The 15,615-nt window shown below is 40.6% G+C and overlaps 1 protein-coding gene across 1 annotated transcript in view; it reads right to left on the bottom strand.

Annotated features, from left to right (window-relative positions):
* Positions 1–1,111: 1,111 nt before the first annotated feature.
* The window catches only part of LOC108273645 (integrin alpha-M), a 51,277-nt gene continuing 36,773 nt past the window's right edge, over positions 1,112–15,615 (bottom strand). Inside the window, exons 21-30 of the mRNA XM_053684916.1 lie at positions 9,346–9,444; positions 9,079–9,158; positions 7,669–7,755; positions 5,696–5,774; positions 5,521–5,616; positions 4,308–4,388; positions 3,003–3,113; positions 2,791–2,901; positions 2,145–2,255; positions 1,112–2,038 (exon numbers count right to left, since the gene is read on the bottom strand). Coding sequence (XP_053540891.1) covers positions 1,946–2,038; positions 2,145–2,255; positions 2,791–2,901; positions 3,003–3,113; positions 4,308–4,388; positions 5,521–5,616; positions 5,696–5,774; positions 7,669–7,755; positions 9,079–9,158; positions 9,346–9,444 — 948 coding nt within the window. The 3' untranslated portion in view covers positions 1,112–1,945. The remainder of the gene's footprint in view (positions 2,039–2,144; positions 2,256–2,790; positions 2,902–3,002; positions 3,114–4,307; positions 4,389–5,520; positions 5,617–5,695; positions 5,775–7,668; positions 7,756–9,078; positions 9,159–9,345; positions 9,445–15,615) is intronic.

The raw sequence follows: 15,615 nt of genomic DNA, 5'->3' as shown, positions 1-15,615 counted from the left end.
ATGTTGTTTAACACATGTACATGTAAATCCCAGGAACTAAAGGCTAAACTCTCATCTCATATCCATCTTTTGACCTCAATCCCAAATGTCTTAGGTGTGTAGCACAAAGAAATTAATTGACCTTGCTGTTCCAATAGTTTTGGAGGGTACTGTACATCTTATTCATGAATAGACATAAACCTGAATTTATAGTAAGTCTTAATCAAATAGCTTGGCAGTTGTGTTAGAGCACAAAAAAAATGCTAGGTTGTGTGTAGTGCAGTGGCACTACAAAACCAGCACTGGCAAACACTACTCTATTCATACCCATCAAATTAATCTTTGTATGTTGATGTGCTTCATGAGTTCATGATCCTATCGTAATATCCATCCAAAGTTACTGCTACAGCACTATGACTCATTATCTGTAAACCGCCACTATCCATCCATTTTCTATACCGCTTTATCCTTTTCAGAGTCACAGGGAACCTGGAGCCTATCCCAGGGAGCACCAGGCACAAGGCAGGGTACACCCTGGACAGGGTGCCAATCCATCGCAGGGTACAATCATATACACACTCATTCATACACTACGGACACGACAATCAACCTACCATGCATGTCTTTTGACTGGGGGAGAAAACTGGAGTACACGGAAGAAACCGCTGCAAGGCAGGGAGAATATGCAAACTCCGCTAGGAATCGAACCCCCAACCCTGGCGGTGTGAGGCAAACATGCAGAAAAATGACATATACATTATTTATTTACTGATAATAATGAGAGGAAATAAATGTATGTAAGCGATATGTATGCAATTATGGCATCAAGGGGGCATGTTGTCAACAGTGTAGTGCAGAACTGAGGGTGATGAAATTGCAGACAGACTTAGTACACCATGGAGCATATTTTACTAGAGCATTGTGTTTAACATGAGGCCCCAGAGCTTGCCCTATGGCCATCTATGTCATTAACCTGCTGAAATGTATACCAACTGCTGACTTATTTACTTCTTATTACACTTATTAATATGTATGCAAAGTAAATGTAATAAATGTGGACTTGCAGAGACCACATCTTTGAATGTAGAGCTTTTTTAAAGGTGAACTCTTTATATATTAAATGTAAGTTCACAAGCTATATTACTGATTACAGGGCTTAAAATAAATCAAAAAATCCTGTGAAAGTCCACAACTTGTAACTATGGTTTATCCATTCAAATGCAGTATTTATTTTTTATTTCCATCATTACACATTAGGCTATATTTTTAAAATGACTGAGCCATACAAGAAAGTTATATGCCATTAGTTATCTTAAGAAATAAACCAGCATTATAACATACACATCAAAATGCGACAAAATAGGTTTTACTCTTTGAGCAAATATGAGTTTCAGTTATTAAAATTGGATCTCAAATCACCAGTCAGTGTCTGAACACATTTCAATAACTGTTCATTCAGTTGAATAAGTTCATACGTGCCTCTTTGACATTTTCTTCGTTTCTGTATCTGCCATTTAAAGGGTGACGTCTGTGTGCATGTAATATAACATTTTATATGAAAAGTTTGCTCACTGTCATATCAGATCTTGCAAGCAGAACCCATTTAGCAAATAATTATCAAATATGCATGTTGGTGAATACAGCATGCCAACATTGTCAAGCTTGTCTAAACATTACTGTAAGCTGCAGCAGCTATAAGAGAAAGTTAATGAAAGTTAATGCTATAAGTTCTAAGCAAGTTTTCTATTTCTATGAAAATTGCCAATTATACCAGAAGTCAAAATGTCTGTTAATGTATTTTCCCCCATATGCAAGTGAGGACTTTGTGAATAATCGGAATAGTACTGTGTGCTCCTGAAAATTTCCTCAGGGTTAGGGCCACCTGACTCTGACACCTTACACTACACATAAGATTAAATGTAACTTTGCAGTTCATGTTCGAATTGTAGAGCAGAGTGATCACTCTTCACTTAGATTCCCCTGTGCCATCTCCGGTTCCTTTAGCCCTTGCTCTGGCTTCCTCCAACTTCTTCTTATAGTTGCTTTTAAAGAACCCAGCCTAGGAGTGATAGAAAAGGCCAAGCGACGTATTGCAGAGCATTATGTCATGAAATTTAAAAATGATTTAAAAAATAAAGGGAAAAAATGATGATCTCTGTACTGACCTTGTAGAGGCCTGCAGTGATAAAAGCCAGAAGCACAAGCCCTCCTACAACACCTCCAATTGTCTCCTTAAGTGGGAATTTCTCCTCATACACCTCCACCTGGGTATTAATCTGCACAGTAACAATAACAGGTCACTCTGGCAAGTGAAGTCAGAATCTCCAAGATGAATTTTTATAAAAGTGGACATAATCAGAGAGACAGCTCTCTCTCCTCCACATCTGTACTCTCTGCTACATGGATCAGCTTCCAAAGCTTTATATTTCATGCTTTCAATACTGCCATCAGTGCCACCATGCTCGTTATCTCTTAGAATGATGTCTAGCTGTAACTCAGCATTGTATTCTGGAACTTTGAGCCCAATTGTTCTACTTTTGAGTACAAAAGTTGTCCTATAACATGTGTGTCCTAGCGGTTTTATACCAACTCTCACCACCAGAGGTCCATGAAAGTCATGTGACTTTAAACTTGTTTATTTTAATGGCAGTGTTTAAATTAAATTAAAGTGCTCAGTTTCACCATTTAATAACTGATAAACTATCAATAGTAACTATAAATATAAAATATTTAAAAAAATAAAAACTAGAGTAAACAGGTAACGCATAGCTCATCAGATGGTTTAAATAGGGTCTAAACTAGTTGGTGTACCTTGCCAGTGGGTGCAGTGTTTACAGAATCAGAGAAGTAGATATATGTCGTTTTGTTATAGTCCAGTGTTGCTGTACTGACCAGCTCGAACACTGCTGATCGCAATCCGGTCTAAAAGTGAGAAGGTGTACAGAAATGATTAATGGTACAGAGATGTAGAAAATATGGACAATTGGTGGAAATATCAGTAATACATGACATCATAAATATACCTGTTCAATGCATCCAGAGCTGACATTACCAGAGATGGTGTAGAATTTTGTCTGCTTTCTAATGAGATTTGCAGGACATTTAAACACTCTGCACACAGCTACGGAGCAATTCTAAAACCCAGAGAGGTTCCACATACCACAAATAAATTCATTAATGATATTTATGCATTTCAAGGGAAAATCTTGAGAAGACAAGTGTTGATTAACTGTTAGAATTCAGAAAATGTTTTCGGGTTTATACAAAGCAGGTCTGGTCAATACATTAGGCGTAATAGGCAGTCGCTAGTGCTCCACCATATTTGTTGCGCCGCCATATGGCATTATTTTCCTAATTCTCAACAGTGGTCGGGCACAACTGGCCTGACTGTAGCCTCAAATATCATTGGCTAATTAATTTTCCTGGAAATCACTTCTGATTGGTTGCCTGCCACTGTTGCGACACATGAACAATTATTCTTTCATGAGACACGACTTCATCCACGGACTCATTTATTTTTTCATTTGTTGATAGTATTCGATTGATACCCTTGCAACATACTACATTATGTAATATAATATATGTAAATAAGGGTATTTTTAACCAGTTGTTTACAGACAGAAAGTGTTCTACCAGTTTGCATTTTTAGTATGTTAATAGATAGCGATCCATCCAGCTGACATCACCATAAAGAATTGTGAGCACCTAGATAATAAATCATTGCCTTAGTAACAGAGGGTTGTGACTTTACTGTTGTGACTCAAAGCCACGGACTCTAACGTCGCTTCAAGAGGATGAAATGTAAATAACTAAAGCATATACATAAGCACACAGTATACTCATTTTAGGGAAAGATTTGGTTATAAGTTATATTGCTATCTTGTGAAAAAGATTTGTCGATTGTGTTTCATTACTATGCTTTCTGTGACTGTCCCATGTAAAAGTGTCCACCCATAACTATACCTTTAATCAGATAAGCAGTGCTTAAAATATAATTCGTTGCTGTAATATACTTTTAGCACTTTTGTTACTAAGCCAATGATTTTTTATCTGGGGGCTCACAATTAATTATGAAGAGTCTTGCTACATGAATGTAAATAAGGTAAATTTGTGTTTATATTCTCTTTTTTTGTGGTTATGCCTATCCACGATGTCTATTTATTTTAAATATATTTAATTTTATTATTTTGTATTATTGAAGTAAAAAAAAAAATATTATTGAGTGTCATATAAATTTGTATGTGTGTGTGTGTGGGCAGTGAGGATGAATCTTGCCTAGGGCACCAAATGGGCTAGGACACAAATACAAAGGCATAACCATTACTCACCACCTCAGGCTGTTTATGCAGAGCTGCCACAAAATCTTGGATTGTGGGTTGCTCATCATTGTCTGCATTGCAGCCTTGAATCTAAGAAGCACATTAACAAGTTCCAGAGTTGCTTGTCTTAACTCTTAAATTCTAAACTGGTTTTTTACTTTTAAATCTGATTCACACATGCTTTAAAAAAATCAATAAACAGGTTGTGCAGTTCAGCCCCTGTGTAGGTGGATAACACAACAGGCTGGTGCCTACACTGGGGCCTCCCCCACCTCCACTGAAGCCACTTTTCCACTGCACGGTAGGGCTTTTCTGAACTTGCTTCTCCACTGCAGTTTAGTGCCGCCTCAATATGGGGCCATCTTCCCCTCACCTTCATGCAGGAATAATGTTGTCTTATCAAAGCCCAGTACAAATACATGCTCAGGCCGTATTCCAAACGCCTTAACTATGTAAAATAACAACGTTCTAGAACCTACATAGTGCTCGATATGACCAAGTTAGATTCAGCCACGACAGGAGCGACTTCGATAAACGTCTGTTTGGAAGTCGGTAACAAGCGAGATGTAAAAATTTAAGACAGAAACCTTTGTTGTAATTTTATCTGTAATGAGATGAAATTATACATAATTTTCAATTAATAGAAAATTACCATATGCAAAGTATGTATTGAATGACACACATTCATTCAGGCACAATACTGAACCATTCATTAAGGAGAAATCCCTACTCCCTCAGTTCGTGGCTCACATTTAGTATCGGCTCGGCTCGCATGGAATCTCGACTGAGGTGAAACTATCAAAAGTTCCAGGTACTATCCACAGTGGAAAGCCCCCAAAAAGCGAGCAGAGTCGAGTCGAGTCGAGCCGTACCGTGCAGTGGAAAAATGCCTTAACAGAGGTCAGGATGTAAAGTACTTTACACCATTAACAATTCACCACGAAGCCACCAGAGGGTGCCCTCCCACATTAATTTTTTAACACACAATTTCCTGTGTTTGTGATTGATTAATCTCCTAGGTCTGTCCAACCAACACACCCCACCCCCACCCCAGCCCCCTTTGGATGTTTAGCAAAGAAATTCAAAATATGTGGGAGGGTGCTCTGTGATGGCTTGGCAGGGAATTCATCATGGTGGGCATGACATTTTTTAATAATAACAAATAGATTGTCAAAGATTTATAGCTGCAGAAAACCTCAGCAATAATGTCAATCTACAATACCTGCAAGCTGTTATTAGTCCAGATGTCCTTAACTCCTAATTTTATGGGTACTCTGATGAAAAGGTCGACACTCAAATCTCTGAGGTCATTCTCCACCTGAGAGGGAGTGAGAATTTAATAATATCTTGTCAAATAAGAATGGCATATCAAAGGTTTTCATAATTTTTTGAAATACCTTGAATATTTGGTGGACTGGTTTCTCAAGGTCATTTTTCCCTGCGGTAAAATTAATGTGGATAGTGGAATTCTCGTGCCTTGATATGAAATCATATAAAGTAATATGTTACCCACAGATAACTAAACAAACTTCAGTAGATGCACACAGTTAAAAGACATTGATCTACAGTGGGGGAAATAAGTATTGAATGCACCAAAAACATTTTCAGTAAATATATTCCAATGAGGTTATTCACATGAATTTTTTTTATGTAAATAGCCTTGGTATTGGTATTAACTCAAGAAATGCACACATATAAAGAAATCCCAACATTAAAGTCCATAAATTAAAAAGAGTAATAAAGAGGAATGACACAGGAAAAAAGTATTGAACACGCTAACTGAAATGCATTTAATACTTAGTGGAGAAGTGTTTGTTTGTAATGATGCTTCAAGACGCTTCCTGTATGAAGAAATTAATGGGCCGCAGTATTCAGGTGTGATTTTGGCCCGTTCTTCTAAACATGTTGTCTTTAAATCTTGTTCAATTGGATTTGAGTCAGGTGTTGACTGGGACATTCTAACACCTTCATTTTTTTTTTCTTTCTCTGAAACCAATTGAGAGTTTCCTTTGCTGTATGCTTTGGATCATTGTCCTGCTGGAAGGTCCAGCCACGTCTCATCTTCATCATCCTGGTGGATGTCAGCAGATTCTTCTCAAGAATCTGCCGGTAAAGGGCTCCATTCATCGTTCCTTCAATTATTTATTTCTTTTATTCATCCTTTATTTAACCAGGAAGATCCCATCGAGATATCACAATCTCTTTTTCCAGGGAGACCTGGTCAAGACGGCAGCACATGGAGTTTCACACAGAGAATTACATGAAGTCTACCAGTACCATGTGATGAAAAACAGCCCCACACCATGATGCTTCCACCTCCACACTTCACTGTTGGTGTAGTGTTTTAAGGGTGATGTGCAGTGACATTTCTTCTCCAAACATGATGTGTAGTATGACAGCCAAAAAGTCCATTTTTGCTCTCGTCTGACCAGACTACACTCTCCCAGTATTTCATAGGCTTGTCCAAATGAGTTGTAGCAAACTTTAAATGAGGTTCGACATGCCTTTTCTTTAGTAATAGAGTCTTGTGGGTGAGCATGCATAGAGGCCATGGCAGTGGAGTGCATTGTTTTCTCTGTGACAATGGTACCTGCTGCCTCCAAGTGTTTCTGGAGCTCTTTCTGAGTAGTCCTTGGCTCTGGGACTATGCTTCTGACTATTCTTCTGATTCCCTGGTCAGAAACTTTGCGAGGAGCTTCTGTGCGTGGCCGATGATGATGACGGAGTGATGTTGCTTCCACTTGCGAATAATGGCCCCAAAGGTGCTTACTGGAAGATTATCCTTGCAATGGTTTCCGATTCCATCAATATGTTTAGCAAAAATAAGGTTGTGAAGGTCTTGGGAGACCTTTTTGCTTTTACTCATCCTGAGATGTTTCTTGTGTGACACCTTGGTAACGAAAAGCCTTTTTATAGACCATCAGTTTACTAACCCAGCTGATATTAATTTGCACAGATAGGGGGTATAATTACTTTCCAATTACTTACGGATTTCAGCTGGTTCCTTGCCTTATCTTGCCTTGGAGAATTGCTTTTTCTTAGCGTGTTCAATACTTTTTTCATGTGTCATTCCACTTTATTACACATAACTTTATTTATGGATTTTAATGTTATGAATTCTTTATATTTGTAGATTTCTTGAGTTGATACAGATTTCTGGTGAAAATTTCATGTGAATAACCTCATCGGAAGTATATTTGCTGAACAAAATGTTGACGCATTCAATATGTGTGTTCTCCTGGCATATTATAATATTTGACTATTTACTAATAGATGTAAACAAAAGTATGGCAGACTTCACATTTTTAATTATACATATTTATTAGAACTATAAATCAGCAAAAAAAAGAAAGAAAGAAAAAAGACCAACCTGATCAACGCAATGTAGATGGCATATTTAACATCAATGGTTTTGTTTTTGAATAGTTCATTGTCAGGTGCATGTTTGTCATTGTCACTGTAAAGATTGGGGTATTTGTATCAGTTCAGAAAACACAATTCTTTTTACAAAATGAACATAGTTTTTGAAGGTAGGTAGGTGATGTGATCCATTCTCTATGTATAGAAATTGCAATTAAATTACCACAACCTGATTTGAAAAGAATAGGCTTTATTTATCTTATTTAGCAATCTTTAGGCCAGACCTACTTAATGTATCTTTTTCTTTTTTTTTCCAGGACTGTGTGGACAAAAATAATCTAATATTTTTAAACCAAACCTGAGCCACTTTCGTATGTGGTTCTAGATCAGATGCATATCCATGTGACACGAATGAGAAGTCAGATTGTAATTCTTGTGACTTTTTCCCAATGTGCATGCACATATACTCTGTTGTTGTCATTACCCAAGGTCAGCAGCATGACAAAACAACAACAAAAATAGTAGTGGATCTATCCATCTTGACTGTTATTTAGGGAACGTAATCAATTGCTACCGAAACGGAGTAGTGTTCAAAACAATTACCCAAGAATGGCAAAGTTTGGTCAAAAATGAATGTGTCTACAATGCCACTAACTCTCACTCACTCACTCAGTAATTGCTCTATCCTTGTTAGGGTCACAGTGGATCCAGAGTCTATCCTGCAGGAATACACCCTGGATAGGATGTCAGTCCATAGCAGGACACCATGCACACACACATTCATACACTTGTTTACACCTAGCGGCAATTCAGACTGGCCAATCTGCCTAATGGATGGATGGAAACCGGAGAACCCATATACACAGAGAGCACATGTACAGAAACTCCACTCAGTCAAAAACCCAAGCTCAGGATTGAACCTGGGACAGCTACTCGCTTTGCCACCGTGCTGCCTGACAAAGAAATACTCTTGCATAGAAATACTCTGTGAATCCCTCCAGTCCATGGTCCCACCATTGCTGGCTCCTCTCCCAGACCCACACATCATGTACAGTAACGTAGGAGTGCCAGCAAAAGCTTCAAAAACTAGTCATTTTTTTCTTCATAACCTGTACAGCTGATAAGCTGTTTGGTGACTTCCAGAGCAAACCAGACTTGGGCTATTAGTGTATTCATTTGTTGCTTCTTCTATGGTAGACTGTCTACTATGGTTGAACAGTCAAAATAGACAGATCCAATCTAAGCACAAAAAAAAAAAAAAAAAAAAAAAAAAAAAGAATTTCGCAATGAACCTTTTAATGGGAATGTAGCCTGTGTGTCCTTATTGGACAAAATACATTTCATTCAGTTTAATGCACACAGATACAATCCACCATGTGGAATGTGCTGGTTAATATAATAATATATTATAAGAACTCACCTGGAAACAGATGCAGTGAATGTCAACATCCTGTCAAAGTTACTGTCTTTGTTTATGTTATATGTAACATCGAAGATAGCCTATGGAGGTAATACAGGAATTGAGGTATTGCATAATTTCAGAAGTTACCTCAATATTTACCCAGTCAATAATCACAAATCTACATTCATTTTATCTTTATCCTAGGCATAGCTTGAAACTCAATCCCCACCATTCCTCCTACTATGTAATACCTAAAAAAAGAAGTATGAACTCATTTGGACTCACCAAGCCATTGTTCTTGAAGATGGGTTTACTGATGAAACAAGTCGTCTCCCCCAGTGCTGCTTTTTCATCACTATCCACAGATACACACTCCAGTCTGCCCTTCTCAGACAGAAAACGCAACAGACATTTTTCCAGTTTGCTCCTCAGAGTCCAGTCCAATCACATAGAAATATAATAGAATGAAATGAAACGGCATTTCTACTGACCAAATACTGTTGCATTGTTTAAGCCATCATTCATTAACACTCATTTTGAAGGGAATATAAACTGAGACTTCATATCACATTCATAAGAACTGCATAAATACTTTATAAAGCATAATGCTTAAAAATGTTTGTTTTGCTTATCATGACCTTAGGTTATATCTGGGGAAAGAATCGAATGCATAGAACATTAATAATATTATAATTAATATTATAATATTAATGTTACATTAACATTAGATTTGTGTAATACGTGTGAGATGTATTCTCTCAGTATTGATGGTCTTTGTTTTCATGTTATTATCTTGCATTTACTAATGCTAGTTGTGTACTGTATGTAACTGTCGTTCTACAAACCCCAATAAGTGCCAGGGGTTGTGACACTACCACAATACCTGTGGCAGATGAACAGTTGCTGTCAGCTACAATACAATGCAACACCTGCTGGTCAGTCTAAACAATACCGTATGACATGTACCAGGCATAGCATATAACATGCTGCAGGCTTGCAGTTTTCAGAAATACCTATTTCAGTTCAGTATAATGCATGGCTCATAATGGGGGCCCTTAAGGGACTCCAGCACAAGATAATGAATGAAGGCACCTCATCCCTCAAAAAGGTAATAATAAAAAAGCAATAAGCCTATGAGTCTCCAAGGAAATGCCATCTACACTTTTGCAGGGGTAGACTGTGTTGTGATATACACCTTCAATATAGATGGGAACTTGCCACTGTCTATCATAAGGAAAGGTTAGTAGCTTGGAAATTGGATAATGAGCCCAGCTCAATGAGGCCGTCTTGCATTCAGTAATGTTAGGTCTCTGAGTCCTCAGCTTACAACTCAGTCCAAGGGTCCTAAAGTCCTGGCTGAAGGAGTCATCTCTAACTGGACATCTAGAGGCCCGAAGCAGGACTCTGAAATTGGCAAAGAGTTTCACCTGTGCCTCCCCAAATCTTTCCCAAGTATTACTACTTGGTGCAACCACCTAATACCACCTAATACACATGTGCATGCATGCATGCTGAAACCACAAAGTGGCGGATGAACAATTGCTGTCAGCTGCAATACAATGGAAACATGTTCCGGCACCAACAGTTGAGTTGCTGTCAGTAAAGCACCTGAGGAGATTCTGGGCAAGGTGGAAAAAAGCTGCTCGACCTTGTACTGCTGCTATTGTTTAAGCTGACCAGCATGTAGCAGTGTCTCACAACTGCTAAGAAGAAGACCTACACTCCCCATACCCTTGTTGCACCATAAAGCTATGTATGGTAATAATCTCTCAATGGTCCCAATAGGACTACTTTCATTAATCATTTTCTACATCTCAAGCAAGCCAGTACTTGGACACATTTCCACATTTGGAGTTCAGCTAGGAGTTTGTCAATAAGCATTTGAGCCCTGAAAAGTCTGGGGGCCAGTGGTGAAACTGCAGTTTGTATCGCTGAAACACATTCATCAGGACTGACTGATCTGATGTAGTCTCAATCCAGTGAGCAATATTTTCACATCCTCCACCTACCAGCAGTCTGAGGACATGATGTACCCTGCATAAGGTTTGTATGAAGGATCCTTGTGGGATTTGGTTCTCTTGTGGGAGTTCAGAACATGGGACCAGGTTGTGATGACCTAAGGGTGCCATGGGAATGGTCCATGGATTGTACTAACCACACAAAGTGGCTTCTACTAAACACACAGAAAGGATTGTACTAAACACACAGAGTGGATTATAATAAACCTACTGTACAGAGTGGATTGTAATAAACACACCCCATATTTTGGCCTAGGTGTCCCACTGCTAGAATTGAGGTGTCAATCACTTTCCTTACAGAGGGAATCACATCTGCAGATTGTAGGGATCTTATATGAGGATAATGGCTCATAACACTATAATCACACATCAATTCCCATAATCACCCACAATAAACTCTGACAATGGCCAAATGTGATACATGCAATAATGGCTGATAAACCCTGATCACCACTGGTAAGCGCTGACATACAGTGCCCTCCACTAATATTTGCACCCTTGGTAAATACGAGCAAAGAAGGCTGTGAAAATTGTCTTTATTGTTTAACCTTTTGATTTTTTTGTTCAACAAATTCACAAAAATAGTCTACTCTCATGGATATTAAACAATTGCAAACAAAACAGGTTTATATATATATATATATATATATATATATATATATATATATATATATATATATATATATATATATATATATATAAAACTTTGTTAAATATAGGTGTGCAACAATTATTGGCACCCTATTAATCAATACTTTAACAGCCAAGATAACAGTGCTGAGTCTTCTCCTATAATGTCTGGTGGACTCTCCTCTTCAGTTCATACCACAGGTTTTCTGTGGGTTTCAATTCAGGGGACTGGGATGGTCATGGCAGGACCTTGATTTTGTGGTCAGTAAACCATTTTTGTGTTGATTTTAATGTCTGTTTTGGATCATTGTCCTGCTGGAAGATCCAGCCATGGCTAATTTTAATCTTTCTGGCAGAGGCAGTCAGGTTTTCATTTAATATCTGTTGATATTTGATAGAGTCCATTATGCCATGTATCCTAACAAAATGTCCAGGCCCTCTGGCAGAAAAACAGCCCCAAAACATTAAAGAGCCACCACCATATTTAATCATGTCCATGAAGTACTCTGTGTGTGCCAAAACCACTTGTGGTGTTTATTGCCAAATACACAAATCGGTTTCATCGGACCATAGAACCTGATCCCATTTGAAGTTCCAGTAGTGTTTGGCAAACTGAAGATGCTTAAGCTTGAGTTTGTTTTTGGATGAGAGTAGAGACTTTTTTTTTTCCTTTAAACCCTTCCAAACAACTTGTGGTGATGTAGGTGACTTTGGATTGTAGTTTTGGAGACTTTCTGACCCCAAAACCAAACTAACTTTAGCAATTCTCCAGCTGTGATACTTGAAGATATTTTGGCCATGCGAACCATCCTCTTCACAGTGCGTTCAGACGATATAGACACACGTCCAATTCCAGATTGATTCATAACATTTCCAGTTGACTGGAACTTCTTAATTATTTTCTACCGCTCTGTTGGTGGAAATGGCCATTTTCAATGCTTTTGCTATTTTCTAATAGCCACTTCCAATTTTGTGAAGCTCAACAACCTTTTGCTGTATTTCACAGCTATATTCCTTGGTTTTACCCATTGTGATGAATAACTAAGTGAATTTGGCCTACGTGTTACCTCATATTTATACCCCTGTGAAACAGGAAGTCATGGTTGAACAATTTTCTGTTACTAGTCACCCAGTTGTGCTAAAAATGTAAAATATCAATGGCAAAACACTTCAAATATATTTTTTTCAGCTCTCTGGGAACCGTCACCTTATCATGGGGGAGAGGTTTGTGTGTCCCTATGAACCTGAGGGCTGTGCTGTCTGGAGCCTTGTGCCCCTGGTAGGGCCTCTGGGGGGGACTCTGACTGTTGTCTGTGCATATGCACCGAACACCAGTTCAGAGTACTCGGCATTCTTGGAGACCCTGAACAAAGTCTTGTATGGGGCACCTGTAGGGGACTCCATAGTTCTGCTGGGAGACTTCAACACGCACATGGGCAATGATGGAGATACCTGGAGAGGTGTGATTGTGAGGAACGGCCTCCCTGATCTAAACCCGAGCGGGCGTTTGTTGTTGGACTTCTGTGCTAGTCATGGATTGTCTATAACGAATACCATGTTCGAACATAAGGAGGCTCATAAGTGTACGTGGTACCAGTGGACCCTAGGCCTAAGGTCGATAATTGATTTTGAAATTGCATCATCTGATCTGAGGCTGCATGTTCTGGACACTCAGGTGAAGAGAGGGGCAGAGCTGTCAACTGATCACCATCTGGTGGTGAGTTGGGTCAAGGGTGGGGGAAGGCTCTGGACAGACCTGGAAAGCCCAAATGGCTAGTGCGGGTGAACTGGGAACATCTGGAGGAGGCCTCTGCCCATGAGATCTTCAACTCACACCTCTGGAGGAGTTTTTCTGGCACCCCTGTGGAGGTTGGGGCATTGAGCCTGAGTTGGCAATGTTCAAAGCCTCCAATGTTGAAGCTGCGGCGGAGAGCTGTGGTCTCAAGGTCTTAGGTGCTTAAAGGGGCCGTAACCCTCGAACATAGTGGTGGACACCAGTGGTCAAGGAAACAGTCCGACTGAAGAAGGAGGCCTTCTGGGATGTGTTATCCTGGAGGACTCCGGAAGCAGTTGCGAGGTACTGACAGGCCCGAAGGGCTGCAGCCTCTGCCATGAAAGAGGCAGAGCAGCGGGTGTGGGAGAAGTTCAGAGAGGACATGGAGAAGGACTTTCGGTCGGCACCAAGGTGTTTCTGGAAAACCATCCGCCACCTCAGGAAGGGGAAATGGGGAACCATCCAACTGAGAAGGTAATTGCACGGTGGAAGGAACACTTTGACGAACTCCTGAATCTGACTACCATGCCCTCTATGGTAGAGGCAGAGGTGGAGGCTGATGGGGGATCATCATCAATTTCCCTGGTGGAGATCATTGAGGTAGTCAAACAACTACACAGTGGCCAAGCCCCAGGGATTGATGAGATCCATCATGAAATGCTGAAAGCTCTGAGTGTGGAGGGGATGTCTTGGATGCATGCCTCTTTAACATTGCATGGAAGTCGGGGACAGTGCCCAAGGAGTGGAAGACTGGGGTGGTGGTTCCCCTGTTCAAAAAAGGGGGCCAGAGAGTGTGCCAATTATAGGGGTATCACACTTCTCAGCCTCCCTGGTAAAGTCTACTCCAAGGTGCTGTAACAGAGGGTTCGGCCAATGGTCGAACCTCGGATTGAAGAGGAACAATGCAGATTCTGTCCTGGTTGTGGAACAATGGACCAGCTCTTTAGTCTCGCAAGGATCTTGGAGGGGGCGTGGGAGTATGCCCATCCGGTCACATGTATTTTGTGGATCTGGAGAAGGCGTATGTCCGGGTCCCCTTCTGAGGGCTATCCAATCGCTGTACCCCCAAAGTGACAGCTGTGTCCGGATTCTCAGCAAAAAGTCGGACTCGTTCCAGGTGGGGGTTGGTCTCTGCCAGGGCTGCGCTTTGTCACCAATCCTGTTTGTGATATTCATGGACAGGATATCGAGACATAGTCATGGTGGGGAAGGGTTGCGGTTTGGTGGCCTAATGATCTCATCGCTGCTTTTTGCAGATGATGTGGTCCTGATGGCATCATCGGTCCATGACTTTCAGCACTCACTGGATCGGTTCGCAGCTGAGTGTGAAGCGGCTGGGATGAGGATTAGCACCTCGAAATTTGAGGCCATGGTTCTCAGCAGGAAACCGATGGAGTGCCTACTCCATGTAGTCAAGGAGTACTTAACCCAAGTGAAGGAGTTCAAGTACCTCAGGGTCTTGTTCATGAGTGAGGGGACATTAGAGCAGGAGATTGGCTAGAGAATCTGAGCAGCGGGAGTAGTATTGCAATCGCTTTACCACACCGTTGTGACGAAAAGAGAGTTGAGCCGGAAGGCAAAGCTCTCGATCTACCAGGCAATTTTTGTTCCTACCCTCACCTATGGTCATGAAGCTGGGTAGTGACTGAAAGAACTAGATCGTGGGTACAAGCGGCCGAAATGGGTTTCCTCAGGAGGGTGGCTGGCTTCTCCCTTAGAGATAGGGTGAAAAGCTCGGCTATCTGAGAGGAACTCAGAGTAGAGCCGCTGCTCCTTTGCGTTGAAAGGAGCCAGTTGAGGTGGTTCGGGCAGCTGGTAAGGATGCCCCCTGGGCACCTCCCTAGGGCGGTGTTCCAGGCACGTCCAGCTGGGAGGAGAACTCGGGGAAGACCCAGGACTAGATGGAGAGATTATATCTCCACACTGGCTTGGGAACGCCTTGGGTTCCCCAGTCAGAGCTGGCTTATGTGGCTCGGGAAAGGGAAGTTTGGGGTCCCTTGCTGGAGCTGCTGCCCCCGCAACCTGATAACGGATAAGTGGTTGAGGATGAATGGATGGATGGATATATTTTTTCATATGAATTCATTGGGGTGCCAATAATTGTTACACACCTATATTTAACACATTTTTTTT

Source organism: Ictalurus punctatus, chromosome 13 (genome assembly GCF_001660625.3).
Source record: "Ictalurus punctatus breed USDA103 chromosome 13, Coco_2.0, whole genome shotgun sequence".
In the NCBI taxonomy this organism is placed as follows: Eukaryota; Metazoa; Chordata; class Actinopteri; order Siluriformes; family Ictaluridae; genus Ictalurus; species Ictalurus punctatus.
The sequence above is the reverse complement of the archived record's forward strand: the minus strand, read 5'-3'. Positions and strand labels throughout refer to the sequence as shown.